Below are 25,949 nucleotides of genomic sequence, written 5' to 3'. Positions count from 1 at the left end.
AACCCTAAGCCCCAAGTTGTTCAAGGGGCAACTGTATGAGCTCCAAATTCCCTTTTTTTTTTTTTTTTCATTGTTTGAGTCAGAGTCTCGTTTTGTCACCCAGGCTGGAGTGCAACGGCGCAATCTTTGCTCACTGCAACCTCTGCCTCCCGGATTCAAGCAATTCTCCTGCCTCCACAACCGGCTAATTTTTGTATTTTTAGTAGAGACGAGGTTTCACCGTGTTGCCCAGGCTGGTCTAAAACTCCTGACTTCAAGTGATCCCCCGCTTTGGCCTCCCAAAGTGCTGGCATTACAGGCGTGTGCCACCACGCCCAGCCATGAGCCCTTAACCACTTGGCAGTTCTGGGAGGACTTAAAAGTCTAATAGCTTACTGTTGACTGAAAGTCTTACCAGTAACATAAACAGTTGATCAACACATATTTTGTATGCTATACGTCTTATATATGTATTCTTACAATAAAGTAAGCTAGAGAAAAGGAAATGTTATCAAGAAAATCGTAAGGAAAATACATATAGGGCACTATACTGTGTTTATTGATACCTTAAGTTTACATCATTTACAGGATGAATTGTCTGTCTGAAATGGCAGCAACCCCAGCAGTGGACCTCAGTGGACCTCAATCTATGGTGTATATCAAGCAGTTCAACTTTTTATAGAGTCATGACTTTTCTCTGCTTCTTGGGAGAACTTCCAGCATCACTATTGACACTTCATTTGGGTCCTATGGTGTTATTTAAGGTTTATGGTATTGCTCTAGACATGATGAAATATATGCAAGAATCTTGAGCGATCACTCTTTACTGCTATACACAATTTACTGGATAGATGAGCTGCTCATGCAGAGATGATTAGTGTCACATGGCATTTTAGGCAGATACTTGCAACAATTGAGCTCATTGCAATAGTAAGAGGAAGTGGCTATCAAATTACAGTAGAACAGTATACATTACAGTTAATTTTTTGCCATTATGATTTAATTCTGCATCTTTTGTTAAGCTTTCTCTTGACTTCGAATGGCTCATGTGTGGTCTGTAAGTGTGTGCATAAGTTTTGATAAATTCTATTTATTTTTTGAGACAAGGTCTCACTCTGTTCCCCATGCTAGAGTGCAGTGGCATGATCTTGGCTCACTTCAGCCTCAACCTCCCAGGCTCAGGTGATCCTCCTACCTCAGCCTCCTGGGTAGCTGGGACTGTAGGTACATGCCACCATGCCCAGCAAATTTTTTGTATTTTTAGTAGAGATGGGGTTTTACTATGTTGCTCAGATTGGTCATGGACTCCTGGATTCAAGCAATCTGCCCACCTCAGCCTCCCAAAGTGCCTGGCCAAATTTTTGTTTTTTATAGTAGATTTGTGTATATTTTTTGGTAGTATCTGCATATATTTTATACACTTATGTGTTGATGAAAAAAGCCAAATATGTAAAATATTTGAAGAGGTTTATTCTGAGCCATTTATGAGTGACCATGGCCTGTGACACAGCCTGAGGAGATCCTGAGAAGATGTGTCCAAGATGGTTGGGTTACAGCTTGGTTTCGTACATTTTAGGGAGCCATAAGTTGTTGACAAAGACATAAATCAATACATGTAAGGTATACATTGGTTCAGCTCAGAAAGGCGGGACATCTCAAAGCAAGGGAGCTCATAGGTCATAGGGGTTATTCAGATTTTCTGACTGCCAATTGGTTGAGAAAGTTAAGCTCTACCTAAAGAGTTGAGGTCAGCAGAAAGAAATGCTTGAGTTAAGATAAGGGGGCATGTAGGTGGCGTTGGGGGAGATGTTTGTGGACGCAAAGATTCTTGTTATGTAGTTGAAGCTTCCAGGCCTCAGAAATAATAGATGATAAATGTTTCTTATCGCACCTTAAAAGACGTCAGACTCTTATTAGTAAAATCTCTCCTGGATCAGAAAAATACCTGGAAGGGGAAGGGGATTCTCTGCAAAATGCAGATCCCCACGACAAGAGATGGCTTTGCAGAGTCATTTCAAAATATGTCAAATTTATTTTGGGGTAAATACTTTTTCTTCAGGGCCTGCTATCTGTGATGTGATGCTATACCAGAGTCAGGTTGGAGTTGACTATTTTATTGCCACAGAGAATCTTTTGTCAGTCTTATGATCTCTATTTTAATGTTATGCTGGTCAGTTGTCCGTAAACTCCAAAGGAAGGAGGGTATCACTGGCATGTCTTACCTCTCTTCCTGTCAGATGGGGAGCTGAGAATTTTATTTTTGGTTTATACATGACATACTTTTCTCTTATTTATTTATTTATTTATTTATTTATTTATTTATTTATTTAAAATTGAGGCTGGAGTGAGGTGGCACAATCACGGCTTACTGCAGCCTCAACCACCTGGGCTCCAGAGAGCCTCCCACCTCAGCCTTCCTAGTAGCTGGGACTACAGGTGCGTGCCACCATGTCCAGTTAATTTTTTTTTTTTTTGTAGAGATGAGGTTTCCCCATGTTACCCAGGCTGGTCTCCAACTCCTGAGCTCAAGCAATGCATCCATCTTGGCCTCCCAAAGTTCTGGGATTACAGGAGTGTGCCACAGCACCTGGCCTGTTACTTTTTCCAGTGTGTCTAGGCTATGGGGTTTGTTTTTTCAAATTGTCACAAATCTCCAAAAACTTTTTCAGTATACTTACTGAAAAAAATCATGTGTGAGTGAATCCATGGAGTTCAAACTCGTGTTGTTCTTAGCAACTGTATACCATCTTGGCTAGGTAAAGGAAAAGGAGTTTGGGGCTTCTGGGTGAGTGATAGATGGGGAGGCAAGTTATGGGAAAGTGACCAGGAAAGTATGGAACAAAGTGGTTTAGTAAGGTTTGTTATGCAGATTTAAACTGATGTCTTCTCCATTAGTAAGAGTTGTACCTTTACAGATAGAGAAGGTTTGTTATGCATATTTAAACTGATGTCTTCTCCATTAGTAAGAGTTGTACCTTTACAGATGTAAATTTATTTACAAAAGGAAAACTTGTACCCTGTTTTACAGCATTCCCTAGTCTGATGATTTTCAATTGTTAGCTCAAAATAATCCATATGCTAAAGATAGTTTGAGGTGGCATATCCTGGTACCCTTCAAGGGTAAGCGATTAATTCTACATAGGAGGAGCCAGAAGGTTTCCCCTTCCCTGGGAGAAAGAGAGATAAGACAGGGTTGGGCCCTACAGGTAAGTATCTATCCATGATTCAGTGAGCCCTTCAGACGTTTGAGTTTTTTTTTTTTTTTGTTTTGTTTTGTTTTGGAGATGGAGTCTCACTCTGTCTCCCAGGCTGGAATGCAGTGGCGTGATCTCAGTTCACCGAAACCTCCACCTCCTGGGTTCAAGTGGTTCTCCTACCTCAGCATCCCAAGTAAGGGGATACAGGCACCTGCCACCAGCCCTGGCTATTATTATTATTATTATTTGTATTTTTAGTAGAGGTTTTTAAAAAATTTTTATTAGAGACTTCATATTTTTAGTAGACATGAGGTTCTTGAATAATGTTCCTTTAAGGCTTCCAACTCACATGTCATGTTAGAATGAATAGTTAAGTGCCTGCCCTCAGGAGACTTAAATCATGTAGGTTTGAAACGTCTGTAAGGGATCTTTTTTTTTTTTTTTTTTCTAGTTGTGTTCAATTCAGTAGTTTCTGTATCTTTCTGAAATAATCTCTACCTTCCTCCTTAATCATTTTGCTCCCTGGTGTAACTCCTTCCCCTACATCTCCCTATCTTAATGCACAACATGCTTATTTCTGTCTTTAGCCTTTTCTGTTATAGAACCAAGCTGGGGTCTGCTTGCCTGGTGCAATAAAACCAGATACCTACACCAAGGATTGCGCCAACAGAAAGAAAGGCATTGATTGCAGGACACCACGCAGGGAGGACCAGGCAGCTAAATGCTCAAATCCTGGCCTCCCTGATGTCTTGCAGGCACGGGTGTTAGTGGCAGAATGTATCAGACTTACATGGCATAAAAAGTATGTTAGCAGCTGGGAATCTGTATGGGTCTGCAGCAACCTCAGTTTTTGCCTCCTCAGAAGAAAGAATCTGACTGAGGGGCATAAGGCAGAGTAAGAGACGGAGGCAAATTTTAGAACAGGAGTAAAAGTTTATTAAAAAGCTTTACAGCAGGAACAAAAGGAAGTAAAGCCCACTTGGAAGGGGGGTGAAGCGGGCAACTTGGGAGATCAAGTGCATGGCTTGACCTTGACTTAGGGTTTTATATGTTGGCATACTTCCAGGGTCCCTTCTCCCTGATTCTTCCCTTGGAGTGGGCTGTCTGCATGGACAGTGGCCTGCTAGTGCTTGGGAGGGGCCACATGCATGGTATGTTTACTGGAGTTGTACGCATGCTCCCTTGAGGCATTCTTCCCTTACCAGGGAGTCTTATTATAAGGCTATAAACCAGTTAACGCTGCCATTTCCCCTCTTAGTCCCCATGCATGAGCCCACTTGCCCAACTCCTGAGATCTTATCAGTTTCAGTTTTTTCTATTTATTGGGAGACCGTTTTTTCCTGGCACGGGCTGTGACCAATTATTATTTTAGAGACAGCTTAACAACCGCCTATCACCTGATGGTTGCCTGTCATTCCTGGTGGGGGAGGAGGCCCTTTCCTGCCCTGCTCCTGTCTGACTAACTACTGTAGCACAGGTTTTTAAAGGCAGGGGTAAGGCAGTGTGCAGTGGCTCACACCTGTAATCCCAGCACTTTGAGAGGCTGAGGCAGGAAGATCACTTGAACCCAGGAGTTCCAGAACAGCCTGGGCAACAAAGTGAGACCGCAACTCTACAAGAAATCAAAAAATTAGCCAAACATGGTGGCACATGCCTGTACTCCCAGCCACTCAGAAGGCTGAGGTGAGAGGATCCCTTGGGCCCAGGAGGTTGAGGCTGCACTGAGCCGTGATTGTGCCACTGCACTCCAACCTGGACAACATGGTAAGACCCTGTCTCAAAAAACAGAAAACAAAACAAAACAAAAGGCAGGGGTAAACTTCAGAAAAGCAGAAGCTACAGGGAACATTGTAAATCGATGCATGGAGGTTCCACTTTTTTTTTTTTTTGAGAAGGAGTCTCACTCTGTCACTCAGGTTGGAGTGCAGTGGTGCGATCTTGGCTCACTGCAAGCTCTGCCTCCCAGGATCAGGCCATTCTCCTGCCTCAGCCTCCCGAGTAGCTGGGACTGCAGGCTCCCGCCACCAGGCCTGGTTAATTTTTTTTTTTTTTGGATTTTCAGTAGAGACAGGGTTTCACCTTGTTAGCCAGGATGGTCTTGATCTCCTGACCTCATTATCTGCCCACATCGACGTCCCAAAGTGCTGGGATTACAGGCATAAGCCACCGCGCCTGGCTTCCACATTGGTTTTGATCTAAAAGGATGGGATATCTTGAATCGGGCTTACAGGCTATAGATAGATTCAGAGATTTTTCTGGTCAGGTATGGTGGGTCATGCCTGTAATCCCAGCACTTTGGGAGGCCAAGGAGAGAGGCTCCTTTAACACCAAGAGTTTGAGACCAGCCTGGGAAACATAATAAGACCCTGTATCTACACGTACAAAACTTTTTTAAATTAGAGGCTGAGGCAGGAGAACTGCTTGAGCCTGGGAGGTTGAGCTGCAGTGAGCTACGATTGCAACTGCATTCCGGCTTGGGTAACGGAGCAAAAGCCTGTCTCAAAAAAGCAAAAACAAAAAAAATCCCAAAATTTGCAGCAGGTTAAGGAAGAGAAGCTTTGTTTAAAAATTTGGGGTCCAGTAGAAAAATGTTAACTGGCTAGGAGGTGTTACTTTCTCCACGCCCCTCAGGAAGAAACTTAGAACAAAGAATGACGATTAAAGTTCAGTCGTCATTTTCCTGTCCTCTGAGGTCTATGCCATCAGATCTATTTGGTGGGGTTCTGGGTTTCTGAGACAACTCAGAGACATATGTTAAGATGTTATCTTTAGTTTCTATGAGGAAATCAAACCTATTCCGAATGCTTAACTTCCTTGGCTATTGTCTTAGGCTGCTATTACCTTCTTGCTTATCAAGTTGCTACTTATTTCTCAGAGCTAGCTAGGTGCCTGGAATTTTCCTTGAAGAAACTCAGGATTTTGCTTTATTTCCATGCTTGGGAGTTCACAGGCCCCTAAAAAGGGGGTCTCTGCATCTCATTTCCACACAGTCAGCAAATATTTTTTATTAATTTTGTTTACTCTTCTGTGGTTCAAACCTCTAAGAAGATGTCTATCATCACTGCCGCTCCAAGCACTCACACACTTTTTTCTTCAATTCTGTATTCCTGTAGACTCTTATTTGCTCCAGTTCAGTTGTGTAACTGTCATGCATGCTGAAACTATGTGTCTGACCATCCCTATTTTCGTTGGACATTGTGGGGGTTGTGATTGAGTAACCTTATATTGGATTTTCTCACAGAGTATCCAATAGATGACTATTACATGGAAATTGAATGAATTTGGGATAAGAGATGTTAGTCTTAAGGCCTATGTTAAACCATTTATTCAACAAAGCAGATTCTTTTAGACTGCTTTATTTAATTCTCTGTTGCACTTTCCGTAGAGTCTGTCTAGAAATGATTTTACTATACACAAACATTATAGCCTCTGGCTGTAGGGAACTGATAAACAGGAGAAAAGTATAGACATTTCTAGGTGCCAGTAAGAGAAAGAAGATAGAGGGAGTCATAAAAAAAAGGTCTTACTACAGTGATTTGAAAAGTGGAATTAAGGTTAGCCTTACGTATCGGGTTGAGATTATGATTATGATTATTTGAGACGGAGTCTCGCTGTGTCGCCCAGGCTGGAGTTCAGTGGCATGATCTCGGCTCACTGCAACCTCCGCCTCCCAGGTTCTCCTGCCTCAGCCTCCTAAGTAGCTGGGATTACAGGCGTGCGCCACCACGCCCAGCTAGGTTATTCTGTTTTTGTTTTTGTTTTTTTGTATTTTCAGTAGAGACGGGGTTTCACCATGTTGGTCAGGCTGGTCCCGAACTCCAGCCCTTGTGATCGCCTGCCTTGGCCTCCCAAAGTTTATAGGATTATAGGCGTGAGCCACCGTGCCTGGCTGATTAGGATTATTAAATATAAAATGGGGGCTCTACATTAAGATTAGGATATGCTCTAATGAGGTCAAGGAGACAATAAGATTAACACAAGGATGGCTAGGATAAAGATTAGGATTATAAAAGAATTAATATTGTTGTTCTGTGCCAATGCCAGGCTAAATGTTGAATCAAAATCATTTTATGTTGGAACTAGAAATAAAACTAAGATTTTCCTTTTTCTTATTTTATCAGTGTGTACTCAAAGGGAATTTGGTATTGCTGCCCTTGCCAGGGAAAAGCTGGGAGACAGCATCTGTGGGATTGGAACCCCAGAACCTTTTAGATATTCTCTTTGGAGAGTAGGATTCATTCATTCATTCATTCATTCATTCATTCATTCATTCATACATTTATAAAACTGGGTGCCAGTTTTATGCAAAATTCTGGTCCTTGCCTTCTGAGAGCCTGAAATCTAGTGGGTGAACTAAGCCAGAAACACATACACAATGAACTGTAACACAACTTTTTCCAAAAGTTTTATTGTTCTGTTGTTTCTTATGCTTTGAAGTATTTGAAAAACTCTTATTTTAAGGAAGCAAAACCCCTTCGGCTGGGGGATCATTTAGATATAGTTTTAGATTAAAATGATTTCCTCAAAGCTTGTTGAGAAGTTGAAGCTTTTCACCTGGGCTCGGGAGGCATTATTTGTACCAAAAGGCAAGGTTAAGAGCATGGAGTCTGGAGCCAGTTTTCCTGGGTTCAAATCCTGGCTTGCACATTTTCAATTGGTAACAAATTCTGTGTTTTAGTTTTTACCTCTGAAAAAGAATAATAATAATATCTGTTTCATAGTGTTGTTATAAGGATTAAATGAGTCAATATGTGTAAATTACAGGCGGTTCCTGACTTTGACCATTTTTTGACTTTATGATGATGCAAAAGAAGTACATTCAGTGGAAACCGTACTTTGAGTACCAATATAACCATTCTGTTTTTCACTTTCAGTACAGTATTCAGCAAATTACATGAGCTATTCAAAACTTTATTATAAAATAGACTTTGTGTTGAGGATTTTGCTGAACTGCAGGCTAATGTAAGTGTTCTGAGTGTGTTTAAGGTAGACGAGGCTAAGCTATGATGTTGATAGGTTAGGTGTATGAAATGCATATTCAACTTACAATATTTTCAGTATATGATAGGTTTATCGGGAGGTAACATCATCATAAGTCAAGGAGCATCTGTTCTTTAAGTGTTACTTGGGTTATCATAACGATTACATAAATGCTTTGTAGTATCATAACAATACCTATGTCTTTGAGCAAAGTACAGTTCAGATGACCCTGGAGCAGAAGTCTGGGATGTCACATGCAATACCATATTTGGCCGGTAGATGACACCAAGGTCCACAATGTCGAAATTGTGCCAGCCAAAACATTAAGATATTTTTGTGTCTTTCTAGCTGATCCTTTACCTGCGATTTGTGGGCATTGTAAGGGAAGAAATAGGACTAAAGAAGCTAATTTACATTATTAAAGCTAATCTACAAATTTCCTTTGTAAGGCTCAAGCCTGAAATACTGAGATATTTGATTATGGTGTGAAAGCAACAGTGTGTATTTGAGAGTTGCCTGACTGAAAATTATGGGGCCTGGATTTTAGTTCTGACGCTGTGGACACTGTGTGTTCCTGGGTGAGTTTCTGAACTTAACTGGGTTTCAGCTTCCCCTTCTCTTTAGCTGTTATTTGAGGAATAAAATAGAATGAGAATGCAAAACAGACATATAACGAAGTGGAAAAACATGAGGGAGAAGCAAAGAAGACGTGGTAGGAATTAAAATTGGAGGTGAAGGAATAGTGGGCATACGGCAAGGGAGGGGAATTTAAAATGGAAATGATAAAGGTAGGAACATGACTATGGAGGCGAAGACAAAATAGAAAAATATAAAATATTATACTTAATGACTATAATTTGTCACATAAAGATACCTGCCTTTACTACATTTCAGATGCTGTCTCTTGCACGCATACACACAGACATGTGGCTTTCATCCATTCTCACAACGTAATGGGTGTGAGGAAGGCAGAGGGGCAGGGAACTCAAACTTTCTGATAAAAGCACATGGAATCTCCTCTATTTTAAAGCACATTAAGCAGCTCTCCCTCAGCTTTGTGTGAGCACCATTTCCTTCCCCAGCAATCTCCTGAATGCCCTGGTTACCTCCTTGTTCCTCAGGGTGTATATGAGAGAGTTAAGTGAAGGAGTGCCCACTGCATAGAAGAGACCAAAGAACTTGCCCCTCTCTTGGGCATAGGGATTTTTGGGCTGGAGGTAAACAGCAATGACTGAGCTGTAGAAGAGGGTGACCACAGCGAGATGGGAGGAGCAGGTCCCAAAAGCTTTCCTCTGCCCTTTTGCAGAGTTAATCCTCAGCACTGCCCGGGTAATGGCTCCATAAGAGACAAGGATGAGGCTGAGAGGCACAACCAAGATGAAGACACTGGCAACAGCCATCTGGATCTCATTGTAGGAGGTGTCCCCGCAGGAGAGTCGAATTAGAGCTGGGACCTCACAGACAAAATCATCCACTTGCCGATGGGGGCAGAAGGGCAGGCGCAGGGTGGATGGTGTCTGGACCACTGACTCCACCAGCCCAATGACCCAGGCCACAGATGCCAGCTGCCAGCACAGGCGGGGGTGGATGATGGTGGCATAATGGAGAGGCTGGCAGACAGCCACATAGCGATCAAAAGCCATCACTGTCAAGAGGATGCACTCAGTGGTCCCCAGGGACAGGAAGATGAAGAGCTGGACAGAGCAGCCCAGGAAGCTGATGGTCTTCTTTGGGCCCCAGAGGTTAACCAGCATCTGGGGGACACAAGTCGTGGTGAAGCAGAGGTCCAAGAAGGAGAGGTTGGAGAGGAAAAAGTACATTGGAGAGTGGAGCCTGGGGTCCAGCACAGACAGCAGGATGATGAGTGTGTTGCCCACCAGGGTTAGGAGGTAGGAAGTGAAGACAACCACAAAGAGAGTCCTTTCCAGTGCTGGGTGTTCAGAGAAGCCCAGAAGGAGGAAGCCCATGGGGGAGCTTTGGTTAACCATGGCCTGTTCTTGTTTGTACCTGGAAGGATGAGGCTGTCGCCCCAGTGTGATTCAACTTGTCTTATCAAAACTCAGCCTGGGTGTTTGTGAGGTCACAGCAGGTGGGTGTTTCTCTTCTGTCTCTGCTCACCCAGCCTCCATTTCCCAAGCTCATCACCATCCAGCAGCTCCTTCTCGTTCCCTGTTCTTTCTGGTCAAACATTGCCTAGTGAGAATGAGGAAACCATGAATGTACTGGACAGCGGATGGAGACTCACACTGGTGCCTCTGACTTCCTGGGTGAGGGCAGAGGAGGCTGATTTAAAATATGCATTAATTCATTCATTCATTCAAGGGAAACTTACTGAGTGCCACTATGTTCTGAATGCTGTTCTAGAGTTGTCTCATTTATTGGATGATCTCGTAATGTATATTGAATGAATTTTCTGATAAGTGATCTCTGTAGGCTCAATTATTGCTCTATTGGTTGAATGAATTTTATAGAACTCTGTATATTCCATTTGTTTTGTATTTTTTCATTTGCAAGTGAGCTTATCAGAGACAGTGTTTTATCTAAGAGAGATTTTGTTTTGTTTTAAGATGTCCCCACTTACAGAGAGACCAGGTTGGTTGCCCCGGCCTTTTTAGCAACCTAAGTTGCTGAACCAACTGACCTGAAGGGAGGGGTGGAAATTGGTCCACGTGCTTCGTCCTTGCCATGAGTAGCTTACAAGTAGGAGGCGAGAGTGACCACAAGCATGTTAAAAATCACCAGGAGTTCACAGGAACATTATCGAAAGACTCCAAGAGTCACTCTCCTTAAATCCTGTAGTCTTTCAGACACCACCAAAAAAAGAATCCAAATTTTAAAGGCCAGTAACAGCAATGTACTGGGTGAATGAGAGTAAAGGTTCTGTAGGATGACAGACCTATTTGGTCGGATATGTCAGGGAAAGCTTCCTAGAGGAGGTGGCTGGGTTTTTTCCTTAAAATAGAGATGTATTGGGGCATAGAAGGTCAGCTGAGAGCTGGAGGTGGGAGACTGAAGCCACTCTGGCAGGTCAGAGACAAGGACTCAGGGTCTTACAGGACCTTAGGAAGGCCATGAGGGGAGCAGAGGAGATGGTGGGCCACCCACAAACGTGCCGTGGAGCTCAGAGGATGGCAGGAGTGTCTTCCTCTTACAGGGTCTCCATCTTGTATTAAGTTCCATCACATCTCCCTTTTTGCCAGGACACTCTGCCATTGTCTCTTCTTCCTCTTTCTCCCATTATTCTTTTCTTGCTTAAAATATATTTTTAATTTTAAAAATATTGTTACATATTTAAACATAAGTATGAGTAAGGCAAATTGCAGTTTAAAGAATAATAATGTTAGGGCCGGGCGCGGTGGCTCACGCCTGTAATCCCAGCACTTTGGGAGGCCGAGGTGGGTGGATCACGAGGTCAACAGTTCAAGACCAGCCTGACCAACATAGTGAAACCCTGTCTCTACTGAAAATACAAAAAAATTAGCTGGGCATGGTGGAGGGTGCCTGTAATCCCAGCTACTTGGGAGGCTGAGGCAAGAGAATCTCTTGAAACTGGAAGGCGGAGGTTGCAGTGATCCAAGATTGCGCCACTGCACTCTAGCCTGGGCAGCGAGAGCAAAATTCTGTCTTAAAAAAAAAAAAAAAAAGAAGAATAACGTCAACCCCTGGTATGCCCATCAAGCAGATTAAGGAACTGAGCAAATGTTTCAAGTATTTTAGAAACTCCTGTGTGCCCCTCCCTGTTCTCTCAATTCCTCACCCCTCAAGACGTCACCACTATTCTGTTTTTTTTTTTAGACGGAGTCACATTCTGTAGCCCAGGCTGGAGTGCAATGGTGTGATCTCTGCTCACTGCAACCTCCACCTCCAGGGCTCAAGCTATTCTCCTGCCTCAGCCTCGCAAGTAGCAGGGATTACAGGCGCTCATGACCATGCTCAGCTAATTTTTGTATTTTTAGTAGAGATGGGGTTTTGCCGTGTTGGTCAGGCTGGTCTCAGACTCCTGACCTCAGGTGATCTGCCCGCCTCAGCCGCCCGAAGTGCTGGGATTACAGGCATGAGCCACCGTGCCTGGCCTCTAAAATTTTAATTATGCCTTCGCTTTCATTTTTTGAGATGTATTTCACATACCATAAAATTCGCCCTTTTGAAGTGTGTAATTTAGTGGTTTAAAGTATATTCACAAGTTGTGCAACCAACATCATTTACTTCCAGAACATTTCATCACCCCCAAAAGAAACCTCATGCTCATTAGCTGCCGCCCCCCTCCTTTGTTTCCTTTGTAATATAAAATTCTTTGCATGTAATCTTAAACAATAGCCAACTGTTTCTTATTCATCCATCATGTGTCATCCTAATTAATTTTCTACATTTCTAACTTTGTCATTATCTTGGCATTTTACTCCTTTCCTTTCTCTGCTATATTGCTGAATCTCTTTAGATTACACCTTTCTTAGTGACTTTTTGTTTCCCTTTCCCTCTTTGATCTCTGCCTTTTCCACTCTCATTATTTTTCTCCTACTCCTTTTCCTTCTGATATATTCATGCATTGGTCTGTGCATTTATTCATTTATCAAACTCCAAAGTGCCAGCATTGTGTTAGGAGCTGGGGAAGGAGTTGGGAGGTCCCTTGAAAGGGGTTTATGATAGGCTAGTGACCATGACCTACCCTTGCTGTTAGTAAAGTGCTTCCTGTGTGCCAAGCATGGTGATAAACAGCTCCCTGAACATCTGGTTCTCACAGTGACCCTACAAAGACATATAATTATCCCAATTTTACCAAAAAGTGAACAGTCACAGACAAGATAAGAGACTTGTATAAGGTTACCTAGCCAATAAGTGCTAGGACTAGGATTTTAGAGTACATTTAACTCCAAATCTGGTGCTCCAGTGTTGAGGATAGGTGGAAACTGATATCTCAGAGCCAAAGAGCAAAGGTTCTACTTACCTTCAATCAAATAAAAATCTCTTCTGCTACCAGCAATACCCATAACAGAGCTCTTAATTGGCACCCAGCCTCCACTTGTACATCAGGAAGAAACAACAACAACAACAACAAAAAAAAATAAAGAGGAATGGGCATCCTTGAATGGGCAACTGCATCTCTGGTCACAATAGGGATTGCTAATGTTGGCCATCTGGCACTTTTCTAAGCACACATGTGTGTGATGAGCTGGAGCTGGCTGAGACTATCTCTTGATTAGTAAAATTTAGGAATTTTGTGAGACAGTTATTAAACCATCGGTGGCTTGAGACAGCCACGGCAGGAATATTTACACTATGAAAATTGGCAAACACTACAAATTAGGGCTCTCCCCATCTGCCACCAACCAAGATATTTATTAAACATTTAGCCTACACTGCTGATTGTCCTTCACATCTCTACATATTATTCTCTTCCTTCCAATATGAAGAAGTTGAAACAAAGAAATGTAAATAACTTTCCCAAGGCAGTAAGTAAGCACCAGAGCTGATGGTTGAACCCAAATCTGCTAACTGTAGAGGGTGTGCACCAACCAAAGCCCACCAAATCTCTGCAGGGAGGATGAGGCCAAGGTGAGAACTTTGCCATTGAGTTCTTTGACATCGAGTTCTTTGCCAACAATTTTTCCCCTCTGTCTAAGGAGAGGTGTGCCTGTGTTTTAGTGGCATTGGAGGTAGAAATGATGACATGGTATGGTGGTAGAGAGAGGGATCCCACGGAGGGAAAGAGCTCATTAATTCTGCTGAGACCCTAGGGTCCATAGCCCACAGACAATTCATTAGCCACTAATTATGGTAAAGGGGGCAGGGGAATATCTATAGGAAATATGCCAACAATAGTCATCACTGTGGTAGGTAAAAGAGGTCCCTCACTGCTTCTTTCTGTCAATAGGAAGAAAAAGGACAGTGTCTCTCTTCCCCACCACATCCAGTGAGTCCCGGGCATCCTGATAGTCCTCTCAAGCTTATGATTCATCCTTTCAGAACCTCAGTTTTTTAAGTTCTCAGATTCCTCCTTTTCTATTTAATTCTTCTGCAATGGATCACATTGTAGTAACAGAATTATAAAGCTCTGGGTTTGGAGAGTACTTAGGACATTTAGCCAATCTTCATATAACTGAATCGTTATGCTTCTCTTCCATTAGAAAGGAAGCCTATGGGGTCAGCTAATAAATGGCATGTACTATGTCCATGGATCTACTCAGTAGTCATTTCTGCGGCCTTTAAATCTGTAACTGGAATGCACATGCTTGGCAGTTGGCAGAATCCCCACATAGTTCTTTAATCTGTGGAGTAAGAACTACAGATTCAAGTGGAAGCCCTGAATCGACACCTCTTACCACAAAGACAGTAAATCAAGAACAATATCAAAATTCAAGGGAAATGGCTGATTGATGCCACCTTTAATGGATGTGAGGGTTCATTCCTATCATATTTCACATTTAATTCACCTGTCTGGTCACTACAAAAATCAGAGGCATCTTGAAAGGTGACCAGACTAGCACAAACCCAACCAAGAAATAGCTGTAATTGCAGCTGTTGTGCCTGATTAACACGGTTTCAGGTCCATGTTATATAGCTATTAATCTGTTGAATAGTGTGTTCTTTTCTTTTTGAGATGGAATCTCACTTTGTTGCCCAGGCTGGAGTGCAATGGCGCGATCTTGGCTCTCTGCAACCTCTGCCTCCCGAGTTCAAGCGATCCTCCTGCCTCAGCCTCCTGAGTAGCTGGGACTGCAGGCGAACGCCACCACGCCCGGCTAATTTTTCTATTTTTAGTAGAGGGTTTCACCATATTGTCAGGCTGGTCTAACTCCTGATCTCGTGATCTGCCTGCCTCGGCCTCCCAAAGTGCTGGGATTACAGACGTGAGCCACTGCGCCTGGATGAATGTGTTCTTTTCAAATACTATCAGGAAGAAAGACCAAAGGCAGTTTGAATTTACAGGGTATGGATATAAGTGTACATTTACATTTACATTTTTGCTTCAGTACCATGTTAAAACTCTCCCATTATAATAGGGTCCATATAAAAGGGACATGGATGTGCTGCAACTCCGGCAAAAAAGCCTTGATTTCTATAGTGTAAATATTCTCACCATGGCCAATTTTAAACTGTCAGTGTGAGATTACTGAAAATGCAGAGCTGTAGAGAAATGTACAGTAACACACCATTACACAGAAGAATTTATAATACAGAGGGTTGTTTTTTTTTTTTAATAAACAAACGGTCTTCATTAGGCACAGACCAGAAGTCCATGGGTCTTGAGGAGACCTGTGTGTATTTGTCAGTTTTCTTTTTCATGTTCTTTTCTGCCTATTTCTGCAGCCTCATAAGCTGTTTCTTCTTCTGGTAGTGGATCTTGGCCTTCTCCTTCCTCTTCTCCAGGGTGGCTGTCACTGCCTGGTACTTCCAGCTAACTTCATGAGCCGGGTGTCTAGGCAGACAAACTTTCTCATAGGCTTCAGACACACAGCCTTGAGGGCAGCAGGAGCCACTATCGCTTTTTCTTGTCATAGGGCGGCGGAATGTCATCAGACACCTTGAGGTGGTTCAGGGTGGCCTGGCCTCGCTGGGTCTTTTGGGGCAGCCGGCCTTGCACCATCCACCAGAAGATGCCTCTGGGGCCGAGAAATAGCAGGGCCTCGAGAAGGGTTGGTGTTCATCTGCTTGTGGAGAAAGACCTGCGGAAAGGCCAGGTACTTCAACTTGTTTCTGTAGAAATTGCCAGAAATGTTGATGCTCTCGCAGCGCACGACCACCACCTTCTGGCCTAGAAGGAGGGAAAGGGTTGGGAAGTGCTGAGGGTGCCACCTGAAGGCTCTCCCTCTACCTGTGACTGCACACAGACAGTGATGGGCAGAGTGGAGTTCATGTTTAAATTGAAAGACAGCCTAATGGAAAATCACTTCTGAGCCAGGAGGACCACACTCAAGGAACGGGAGTGGCTGGCAGGTCTCAGAGCGGCAGTGCATGGGGTTGGTCTTATGGCCATGAAACTCAAAAGAAAGATGGTGATGGTTGCTCATCACCAATTCAGAATGTTTTTATTATACAGACAACGTTATTTAATATTTTTATTATACAGACATAACAGATATAAATAACCAGAATAGTATAGAAAATATGGTAAGATAAATACCTAGAAAATGGCCAGGCACGGTGGCTCAAGCCTGTAATCCCAGCATTTTGGGAGGCTGAGACAGGCGGATCACGAGGTCAGGAGATCGAGACCATCCTGGCTAACACGGTGAAACCCTGTCTCTACTAAAAAAATACAAAAAACTAGCCGGGCGAGGTAGCAGGTGCCTGTAGTCCCAGCTACTCAGGAGGCTGAGGCAGGAGAATGGCGTGAACCCAGGAGGCGGAGCTTGCAGTGAGCTGAGATCCGGCCACTGCACTCCAGCCTGGGTGACAGAGCGAGACTCCGTCTCCAAAAAAAAAAAAGAAAAGAAAAGAAAATGAAGAGCTTAGGGATTTGTTACTTATGTCTTAAAATAACTTATTAAAATAATAGTCATGTTTAACAACTGGTTTGCACAATTTCTGAAAATTTAACTGTTGGCTCTATGAGGCAGTATGAACTAGCTGCAACACACCACTGAACGTGGACCTTCTGGACGTTCTGCAAAACATCACATTGTTCCACTGTATCAACAATATCTTATTAATCAAACAGAACAAGCCATGAGGGCAAGCATATTGGCGACACTGGTAAGACAAATGCACTCCAGAGAGTGGCCAATATTGATTCAGCATCCTCCACATCTTTGAAGTTTTTAAACTTCATGCCAGGATATCCCTCTAAAGTAAGAACACATTATTGCATTTCACACTTAACACCACTAATGCAGAACTGGAAAGAGATGCACAGTAACACACCATTACACAGAATAATTTATAATACAGGAGTGTTTTTTATTTGTGTGTGTTTTGGAATAAACAGTCTTTATTAGGCTCAGACCAGAAATCCATAGGTCTTGGGGAGACCTGTGTGTATTTGTCAATTTTCTTCTCCACGTTCTTTTCCGCCTGCTTCTGTAGCCTCATGAGCTGTTTCTTCTTCCACTAGGGAATCTTGGTCTTCTCCCTCCTCTTCTCCAGGGTAGAGAATGCTTGGTTGTCCTATTTAGTTTCTAGAGGAAGCATATTCCACGCTCATGGGAATACCACATGGAACAGTTTACTAGCGACTGACTGAAGCCCAGAGCAGACATGGGGTCTGCAGTTGTTCTAGGCTGTCATATCAGCCATGTGGTACTGCTTTGGCCATGTGACTTAATAGACCTAATAAGCACTAAAGGTATCAGTGGTGGGAAAAGATACAGTGTGGCATTTTGGGCAAGCCTCAAAGGGAAAATCACAACATAGATCCCCGGGGTTCTTGATCAAAGCTATACTGTCTGTTGCAGGAAAGTGAACTCCATTAGGAAACAAGTCCTAGCCTGCTCTTGGGCCTTAATAGAGACAGAGCTCCTGATCATGAGACATCAAATGGCCATGAGGCTAGGACTGTCCATCATGAGCTGGGTCCTGTCAAATCAATCAAATGATGAGGTCTGGTGGTTACAACATCATCAATTGGAAGAGAGAAGTAGTATATCCTGGATCAATCGTGGGCAGAACTGGAGGGCAAATGCAAGGTGCTGAAGTGGGGGACCAGGTTCCCATGTCCTGCACACTGTGGCCTTGGTACTTCCCAACTTGCTCATACCAGTAGCTCATGGGAGTATTCTAGTTATTTATTGCTGCATAACAAAATCTCCCCAAATTTAATGGGCTTAAATGAACACAAACTTCTTTGTATCTCACATGTTGTAGGCCAAGAATTTGGGAAGAAATTGGCTGGGTTTTCTTATATTCCATGTTGTATCAGCTGGGATCCCTTGGAAGTATTCAGCTGGCAGATGGACTGCTCTAGAGGGTCCGAGACAGCTTCACTCACATGCCTGACACCTTGGTGGGTTCACTGTAAGTTTGGGCTCATCTTGACTCTTCTCTGTCTTCATGCTATCTCAGGGCCTTTCTACATAGTCTGCCCAGCATGATAGTCAAACTTTTTACTTGGAAACTCAGGACTCCAAGATAGCAATGAGGAACAGCCAGTTCTCTTACAGGCTGGCCCCAGAGCCGGCATGGTGTCACTTCTGCCACACTGTTTTTGTCAAAACAGTCATAGACTAGCACAGATTCAAGGGGATGGCCCTCCTGATGGGATGATTGTCCGATAGTTTGTAGCCATCTTTAATCTGTCATGGGGTGAGGAGTACTTTATAATTGGCTAATGGAGGAAAAATAAGATGACCTTGGTTCATGGATGTATCTTTTCAACACATTGGTGTGAGCTGAAAATGGACGGCTGCTGCATTCTAGCCGCACTCAAGAGTAGTTCTGAAAGACAATAGAAATTGTAAATCCTCCCAATGGGCAAAGCTTTGCATAGTGCACCTGATTATCTGTTTTGTGTGGAAAAAATAATGGCCTAATGGAAGAATATTGTGAATACATGGGCAGTGGCAAATGGCTTGGTTGGCTGGTCAAGGGCTTGGAAGGAGGAGGTTTAGAAGATGAAGAACAATGAAATTTGAGGAAGAGGCACTTGGATGGATTTATGAAAATGGGAAATCTTTTTTTATTTATGAAAATGGGAAAATTGTGAATATCTTTGTTTTGCATGCTAATGCCCACTAGAGAGCATCCACAATAGAAGGGGCTCTAAACAACGAAGTAAACAGTGACTACAGGCCAGTTCACACTAAGCAACCTTCTCCACAGGCTACCCTAGTGCTGGTGAAAATGGACTTATGAAGGCAGTAGCGATGGTGGCAGGATGCAGGTCTGTATGTGTTCAACAGCATGGCTTCAACTCACCAGCACTGATCTAACTCCTGCTGCTGCTGAACGTCCAACCTGCCAGAAACATGCAATGCTGCCCTTGATATGGCACCACATTCTGGGCATGAGTTTGCAGGTCCAGGATTCAAAATGGATTTGAATTCAGACCATCTGATGCTGCACAATGGGAAAGGCCTCTGGGTATTTGCAGAAAACCCCCAAACTGACCATTTTCTCCTATATCCTCAACATTCAACACTTCTAGTCACCAAAACATGTTGGGTTTTATTTTATTTTATTTTATTTTATTTTATTTTATTTTATTATTGTTATTTTTTTTTGAGATGGGAGTTTTGCTCTGTTGCCTAGGCTGGAGTGCAGTGGCGCGATCTTGGCTCACTGCAAGCTCTGCCTCCCAGGTTCACGCCATTCTCCTGCTTCAGTCTCCCGAGTAGCTGGGACTACAGGGGCCCGCCACCACACCCTGCTAATTTTTTGTATTTTTAGTAGAGACGGGGTTTCACCTTGTTAGCCGGGATGGTCTCGATTTCCTGACTTCGTGATCCTCCTGCTTTGGCCTCCTAACGTGCTGGGATTACAAGGCTGAGCCACCGCGCCTGGCCAACATATTGGTTTTTCTCCCAGACTGACCAATATATTCTTCAGTGGATACCAATTAGATGTCCTATAGTTCAATTCAATTCACTTCTGATATTATTCACCTGGAGATAGAGTGAGATCCCACAGATTAAAGGATCCCATAAGACTGCTCCCCACTTCAGATGCCAATCACAAGTCCAAGCTTCTGGAACTTCTGACCTACTGGGAATCCTATTGGGGGTTCCCACAATCCCCTCCTTGGGTTTGATCATTTATTAGAGCAGTTCACAGAATACATGAAAGCTCTTTACTTCAATTTACGAGTTTATTATAAAGGATATTCCGAAGGATACAGATGAACAATGAAATAGAAGAGATGCACAGGAAAAGGTATGTGGGAAGGGGCACGGAGCTTCCGGGGCATGCCGCCCTCTCAGCACTTCTGTGTGTTCACCAACCTGGAAGTTCTCTGAGCTCCGTAGTTCAGGGATTTTTGTGGAGGCTTCTTCAAATAGGTATAGCTGATTATTAACTCAATGTCTAGCCCCTCTCGATTTTCTGGAAGATGAGGGTAGAGCTGAAAGTTTCAAACTTCTAATCATGGCTTGGTCCTTCCAGTCAGAGTCCCCATTCAGGGGCCCACCAAGGGATCACCTCATTAGAACAAAAGATACTCCTGTTACCCAGGAAATTCCAAGGGATTAGAGCTCAATGTTAGGAACTGACATATTTGGCCAAAGACCAAATATTAGAACAAAAGACTCTCCTAGCACCCCTATTGCTCAGGGAATTACAAGGGCCTTAGGAACTCTGTGCCAGGAACTGAGATCAAAGGCCAAATATGTATTTCTTATTATATCACAATATCACAGCCTCTTGGCCACCACATTATTCTGCAGCCCATGACTGCAATAGCTTTTTGGATTATATTCAGATGGTTTTCACATGTGGCTATAGACTCAAGTACCATACTCAATGATGATCTCAGAATTACATGTCATTTTGCTATGATTCTCTCCCACGTTTAGCTTTGTGAAAAATCTTTTGGTTTCATATTATATTATGGGATATATTAGCAATCTCTGATAGTTTTGTGGCATATTAAATATTCATGGATGAAGCAGCTTTGGGAGTAGATAATGGATAGGGTGTTTATAACTAACCTAATTTAAATTTTATTCTAGTTACTACATTACTATAGCTATTTTGCCCGGCAATTAATGAAGAGCACTGGAACTGATTCCTACTGGGGCATAAACTTGTAGCCACTTCTGTCTTGAGTCTATTAGCTGCTTAAAATTTACACGCCTGCACACACATACACACTATTTTGAATATGTAAAGCACACACAGCTGTAACATTTAAAAGACAGGCAAAAATATAAAGTGAAAAGCAGATTTTTCTTCCATGTCTGTTCTTCTTCAAGTTACTGCTGTCAATGATGTCATAGGGCTCACCAGCTCCAGAAACAGCTTCTTCTGCAGGAACCTGGGAGGCTTCCAAGACACAAAGGGATTTTACTTCCTGCTGAAAGACGTTGGTGATGGCTTTCTCGACTCCTGTAGACCTCGCGACTGCCGGATCCCAGTTGGTGTAATCTGCCACAGTCTTTGGCAGGAGCAGGCGTCGTGGGCCCAGAGCCTGAGCCGATTTCTTCTTCTCCACACGGCAACCTTGTCTAGGGGAGGCTGGCACAGAGGTCTGCAACCATGAGCCAGCTCCGCCCTGTTCTGCTGTCAGTCTGCACCGGAGGCCAATGCTTTCGTGAGGACGCAGGGCCTAGGATTTCTTTCCATAAATATAGTCTATCCTCCATTTCCACGGGTTCTGCATCCACAAGCAAACATGAATTGAAAATACAATATTCTCAGGATGCTAAACTCATGGATGTGATAACCGACTTTTTGTATCTGTGAGTTCTGCAAGGTCAACTTTGGAACTTCAGCACCTGCAGATTTTGGTATCTGCCCTGGGGATACTGAGGGATGACTGTAATAAATGTTCATTAAATGCCTACTGTGCCAGATACTATGCCAGGCACTAAGAGTATAAGGATAAGTGAGCCAAAACCCTGGCCCTCACTTTCCTTACTGTGTGCTTTGAGAGGTAGACAATTAAAAAGATCTTGTTACTTCATGGGAAGTGCTTTTTGTTGGTGGTAGAGAGGAGCTGGAGGAGAGAGTCTTCCAAAAAGAGGGAGGAGCACGTTCAAAGGCTAAAGGTGGCAAAGAGCCTGGTGTGGCTCAAACACTTGCACTTGCAGATAGTTCTGTGAATTTGCAGGATTCTAGGCGGTTGAGCCTTAGGAAGTGGGGATGGTAAAGTCTGGAAAACAGGAACCCGATCTAGGAGTTTGGGCTCCACATTTTATTGCAGGGGGAAGCTATATATTATTTTTGGCTAAGGGAGTAACATAGTCAAATTTGTGTTTTAGAATGATTACTCTGATTCAACATGGATAATCAATTTGAATCGGTCAAGACTGCAGGCAAAGAGGCAGTTAGTAGTCATTCCTATCATCCACCAGATATTTCTGGTTCCCTTTCCTGCCACATGATTGGTTTATTTCCCCTCACCTTGAAGTTATATGTAGCCATGAGATTTGCTTTGGCAGATGACCAATGAGTCAAAGTGTTATGCCACTTCTGATTGGAAACTAAGTGATAGTTTGCTATTTGTCATGCTTATTATTTCCTTCTTTCCCAGCGCCTAGGAGTGTTTGAGATGGTGGGTGTTCTGTCAGTCCACATCTTGGGGTGAGGATGACAAGGCAGAACCTCTGGTTGGATGACAATGGGCATGCAGCAGCAGCAAGAAATAAACCTATGCTGTTTCAAGTCACTGAGGATTGGTATTGTTATCACAGCATAACCTGGTATATACTGACTGGTACACCTGAAATGCAGCTATTGCAATAAAAATAAGCAGCACGTGGACTGCAGGTAAGGTAGAAGCAGTGGAAATGGAGGGAATGGATAGATGTGAGGGCTGTTGAGATAAAATTGACCAGATAAAGTGACTGAAATGCAGGAGAAGAAACAGGTTCGGGTAGAGAAAGATGCTGACTTTAATGTGGAACATTCTGGATTTGAAGTTCAGGTGGAGGTGTCCGGTGGACAGCTGGACTTACAAGTGTGCAACTCAACAGAGCTGGGTTACAGATGAAGATTAGAAGCATCAGTAGATTAACACATTCCTGCACTCCTCTTCCTTGACCTGAAGGTCAAGATTCTCTGCTCTTTCCTTCTGAAGGAGGCATTAGCATCAAGATGGTGTAGGCTACTGAGGGGACAAAGGCAATGAGAAGAGGAAAGAGGAGAGAAGGGTTCCATTCTAAACAGATTTTCCATCACACTCTCCATTCCATTCATGTGAGGCTTTGAGAAAGTAATGAACGTAGATCAACTTGAAAAAGGAAATAAGATTTCATAGAAGTTGGGGCTTACACTGCTGCTCCCTTTCTTCTGAGGCCCTTGCTCCATCCAGGCTCCACTGCAGCACTTTATTACTTACAACTGGATTTCATTTTTGTGCCTGGCCAGTAGAGGTTGGTCAGAATTTCAGAACTGCACTAGGAAATGGATGCAGGACAGCTGTTACCACTGTGTAGCCACTGAAGAGCAGACTCCCACCTCCTCATGGTCACTGTCATGCAGAGGTTGAGAAGATGTAAAGGAAAATCATCTCCAGGAATGGGAACACATTTTCAGGGTTTGGCAGGAGATTAGTGTTGTGATCCCTGGAAAGCTGGATGATCAGGAAATCTACTAGGACTGGAAAAATAGAGTTTTCTGCCTGATAACCCATTTGGGTATAAATCCTAATGATGCTGGTATATTTATAATGGTGTAAAAGCAAATGCATGCACTTGGTAAGTTAACAGATATGCATCTCAATTTAGGTCTAACAAATTGCTGTGTGTTGTTGGGTGAAATTATTACATTCTCTGAGCTTCAGCTTTCTGTCAGTCCACCTCAAGTAAGTGGAGATGAACCATCCTGATGACAAAGGAAATAAGATTGTAAGAATCAGAAGTGGCTGGGCACTATGGTTCACTCCTGTAATCCCAGCACTTTGGGAGGCCGAGGCGGGTGGATCACCTGAGGTCAGGAGTTTGAGAACAGCCTGGCCAACATGGTGAAACCCCGTCTCTACTTAAAATAAAAAATTAGCTGGGTGTGGTGGCGCACGCCTGTAGTCCCAGCTACTCGGGAAGCTGAGGCAGGAGAATTGCTTAAACCTGGGAAGTAGAGGTTGCAGTAAGCCGAGATTACGCCACTGCACTCCAGCCTGGGTGACAGAGTGAAACTCTGTCTCAAAAAAACAAAACAAAACAAAACAAAACAAAAACCAAAAAAAATCAAAAGTGATGGTAAAGTGATGATGATAATATGAGAATCAGAGAGAGGTTACATAACCAGAAATAGGCATGGTGTATTTGGAGAACCTGTAATGGAGAAGACAGTTAAAAAATCGAAAAGAAAATAAAAATATAGAAATTAAATATTAAAATGGGCAAGTATGATAATCTTTTTGTGTTTTAGATGTTAATTAAAGATACCTACCTCCTCTTACCTGACTCTTAGTCTTTCTCTGTCTCTTTCTCTCTCTCTCACACACACACAAATGTACTGTGACCCATTGTAAAGGCTTTGATGGGTATATGAAAGGTAGTATACTTGGGAGCTCAAACTTGTTCACAAAAGGATAAATAGTTTCTTCTTAATTTAGAAAGGACATTAAGCAGCTCTCCCCCAGCTTTGTGTGGGCCCCATTTCCTTCCCCAGCAATCTCCTGAATGCCCTGGTTACCTCCTTGTTCCTCAGGGTGTATATGAAAGAGTTCAGTGAAGGAGTGCCCACTGCATAGAAGAGACCAAAGAACTTGCCCCTCTCTTGGGCATAGGGATTTTTGGGCTGGAGGTAAACAGCAATGACTGAGCTGTAGAAGAGGTTGACCACAGTGAGATGGGAGGAGCAGGTCCTAAAAGCTTTCCTCCGCCCTTTTTCAGAGTTAGTCCTTAGCACTGCCCGGACAATGGCTCCATAAGAGACAAGGATGAGGCTGAGGCACAGCCAAGATGAAGACACTGGCAACAGCCATCTGGATCCCATTGTAGGAGGTGTCCCCACAGGAGAGTCGAATTAGCACTGGGACCTCACAGACAAAATCATCCACCTGCCGCTGGTCTTATTAAAACTCAGCCTGAGTGTTTGTGATGTCACAGTAGGTGGGTGTTTCTCTTCTGTCTCTGCTCACCCAGCCTTCCTTTCCCAGGCTCATCACCATCCAGCAGCTCCTTCTCATCCCCTGTTCCTTCTGATCAAACATTGTCTAGTGGGAGTGAGGAAACCATTAATGTGCTCGACAACGGATGGAGCCTCACACTGGTGCCTCTGACTTCCTGGTTGAATGCAAAACGGCTGATGTAAACCATAGATCAGCTAACTAGTTAGTTTTCATTAATTTTGAAAAAATTTATTAAGCACCTATATGTTCTAATCACTATGCTACTACTGAATTTTCCCTGTTGTGTGTGGAAGGAAATACAAAGAAATGTGTGTTCAGTGAGTTTCATGATTGTAAAGATTACTAGAGAATTCATCATGTTTTCTAGTGGTTGGCATAAATTTTCTCAAATCATTCACATTCTATCTACTTTACACTTTTGCAAGAGATTTGACCAGTGATAGAAATGTGAACTGTGGAGATTTCTTCTGTATGTGAAATGACTCAACCGCTGGAAAGATCAGTCTGGTGATTTAGGTCTTGCAAAAAAATGATGAGTTATTAAACTATGAACAAATATTTCTTCTGCAAATGAAACGTCCTACCTAAATGTTCCATTATGTGTAATATGTAAAAATAAAGAAAAATATAATGTCAGTCAGAAAGATTATTTTCTGGTTCTATAAATGCAAAAAAATCCTGAAGAACTGATGTTTGGTGATAGAAAGCTGAAATAGATTTCAATATCCTCTCCTTTTCATGTAAGATAAAATATAGTAGTAAAAACATACCATGTTGACTTTGGGACATGTAAATAAAATTTTGTTTTGACGATGCTTGGTTAATTTTATTCACATGCAATTAAAAACGTTTGATTTTGAAATAAGTCGAAACTTAGAGAAAAGTTGCAAGTGTAGTTCCAAGAACTTCTACATAACCTTTATCAAATGCATCAATTTTTAGTATTTTTACTCATTTTCACTATCATTATGCTCAATATGTTTATGTATCATCATTTTTACTCTGAGTCACTTGGGAATAACTTGTGGACATCATGCCTCTTTCTCTTATTGTCTTAGTATGCATTTTCTACAAGATGATCTTAATTAACACTATTCAGCAATTAAATTCAATAAACTTAAAATTGA

General features: G+C 42.8%; 1 protein-coding gene, 1 non-coding gene and 1 pseudogene across 4 annotated transcripts; all 3 read right to left on the bottom strand.

Annotated features, from left to right (window-relative positions):
- Positions 1 to 9,126: 9,126 nt before the first annotated feature.
- LOC112622752 (olfactory receptor 2H2) lies at positions 9,127 to 25,043 on the bottom strand. 3 transcript variants are annotated; one of them, XM_025382563.1, is made up of 2 exons: positions 23,673 to 23,723; positions 9,127 to 10,419 (listed from the first exon to the last, which is right to left on the bottom strand). In XM_025382563.1, exon 2 carries the CDS (start codon positions 10,142 to 10,144, stop codon positions 9,206 to 9,208), a length of 939 nt encoding a protein of 312 aa, XP_025238348.1. In that variant the 5' UTR covers positions 10,145 to 10,419; positions 23,673 to 23,723; the 3' UTR covers positions 9,127 to 9,205. The 3 variants fall into 3 exon arrangements, with proteins under 3 accessions (XP_025238348.1, XP_025238347.1, XP_025238349.1); XM_025382562.1 differs by lacking the exon at positions 23,673 to 23,723 and adding an exon at positions 12,285 to 12,398; XM_025382564.1 differs by lacking the exon at positions 23,673 to 23,723 and adding an exon at positions 24,837 to 25,043 and having other exon boundaries at positions 9,189 to 10,279.
- On the bottom strand, positions 15,373 to 24,686 carry LOC112622554 (annotated as a pseudogene).
- LOC112623959 lies at positions 16,089 to 16,175 on the bottom strand. Its single transcript, XR_003119296.1, has one exon. It is a non-coding gene; the product is annotated as a small nucleolar RNA Z195/SNORD33/SNORD32 family (small nucleolar RNA).
- Positions 25,044 to 25,949: the final 906 nt, after the last annotated feature.

The sequence above is a fragment of the Theropithecus gelada genome, chromosome 4 (assembly GCF_003255815.1).
Source record: "Theropithecus gelada isolate Dixy chromosome 4, Tgel_1.0, whole genome shotgun sequence".
Lineage (NCBI taxonomy): Eukaryota > Metazoa > Chordata > Mammalia > Primates > Cercopithecidae > Theropithecus > Theropithecus gelada.
This window is presented reverse-complemented; position numbering and strand designations above follow the sequence as displayed.

What these genes read in the sequence shown, in the direction of transcription:
- LOC112622752 (XM_025382564.1), bottom strand. Translation starts at nt 10,144, where the DNA reads ATGGTTAACCAAAGCTCCCCCATGGGCTTCCTCCTTCTGGGCTTCTCT.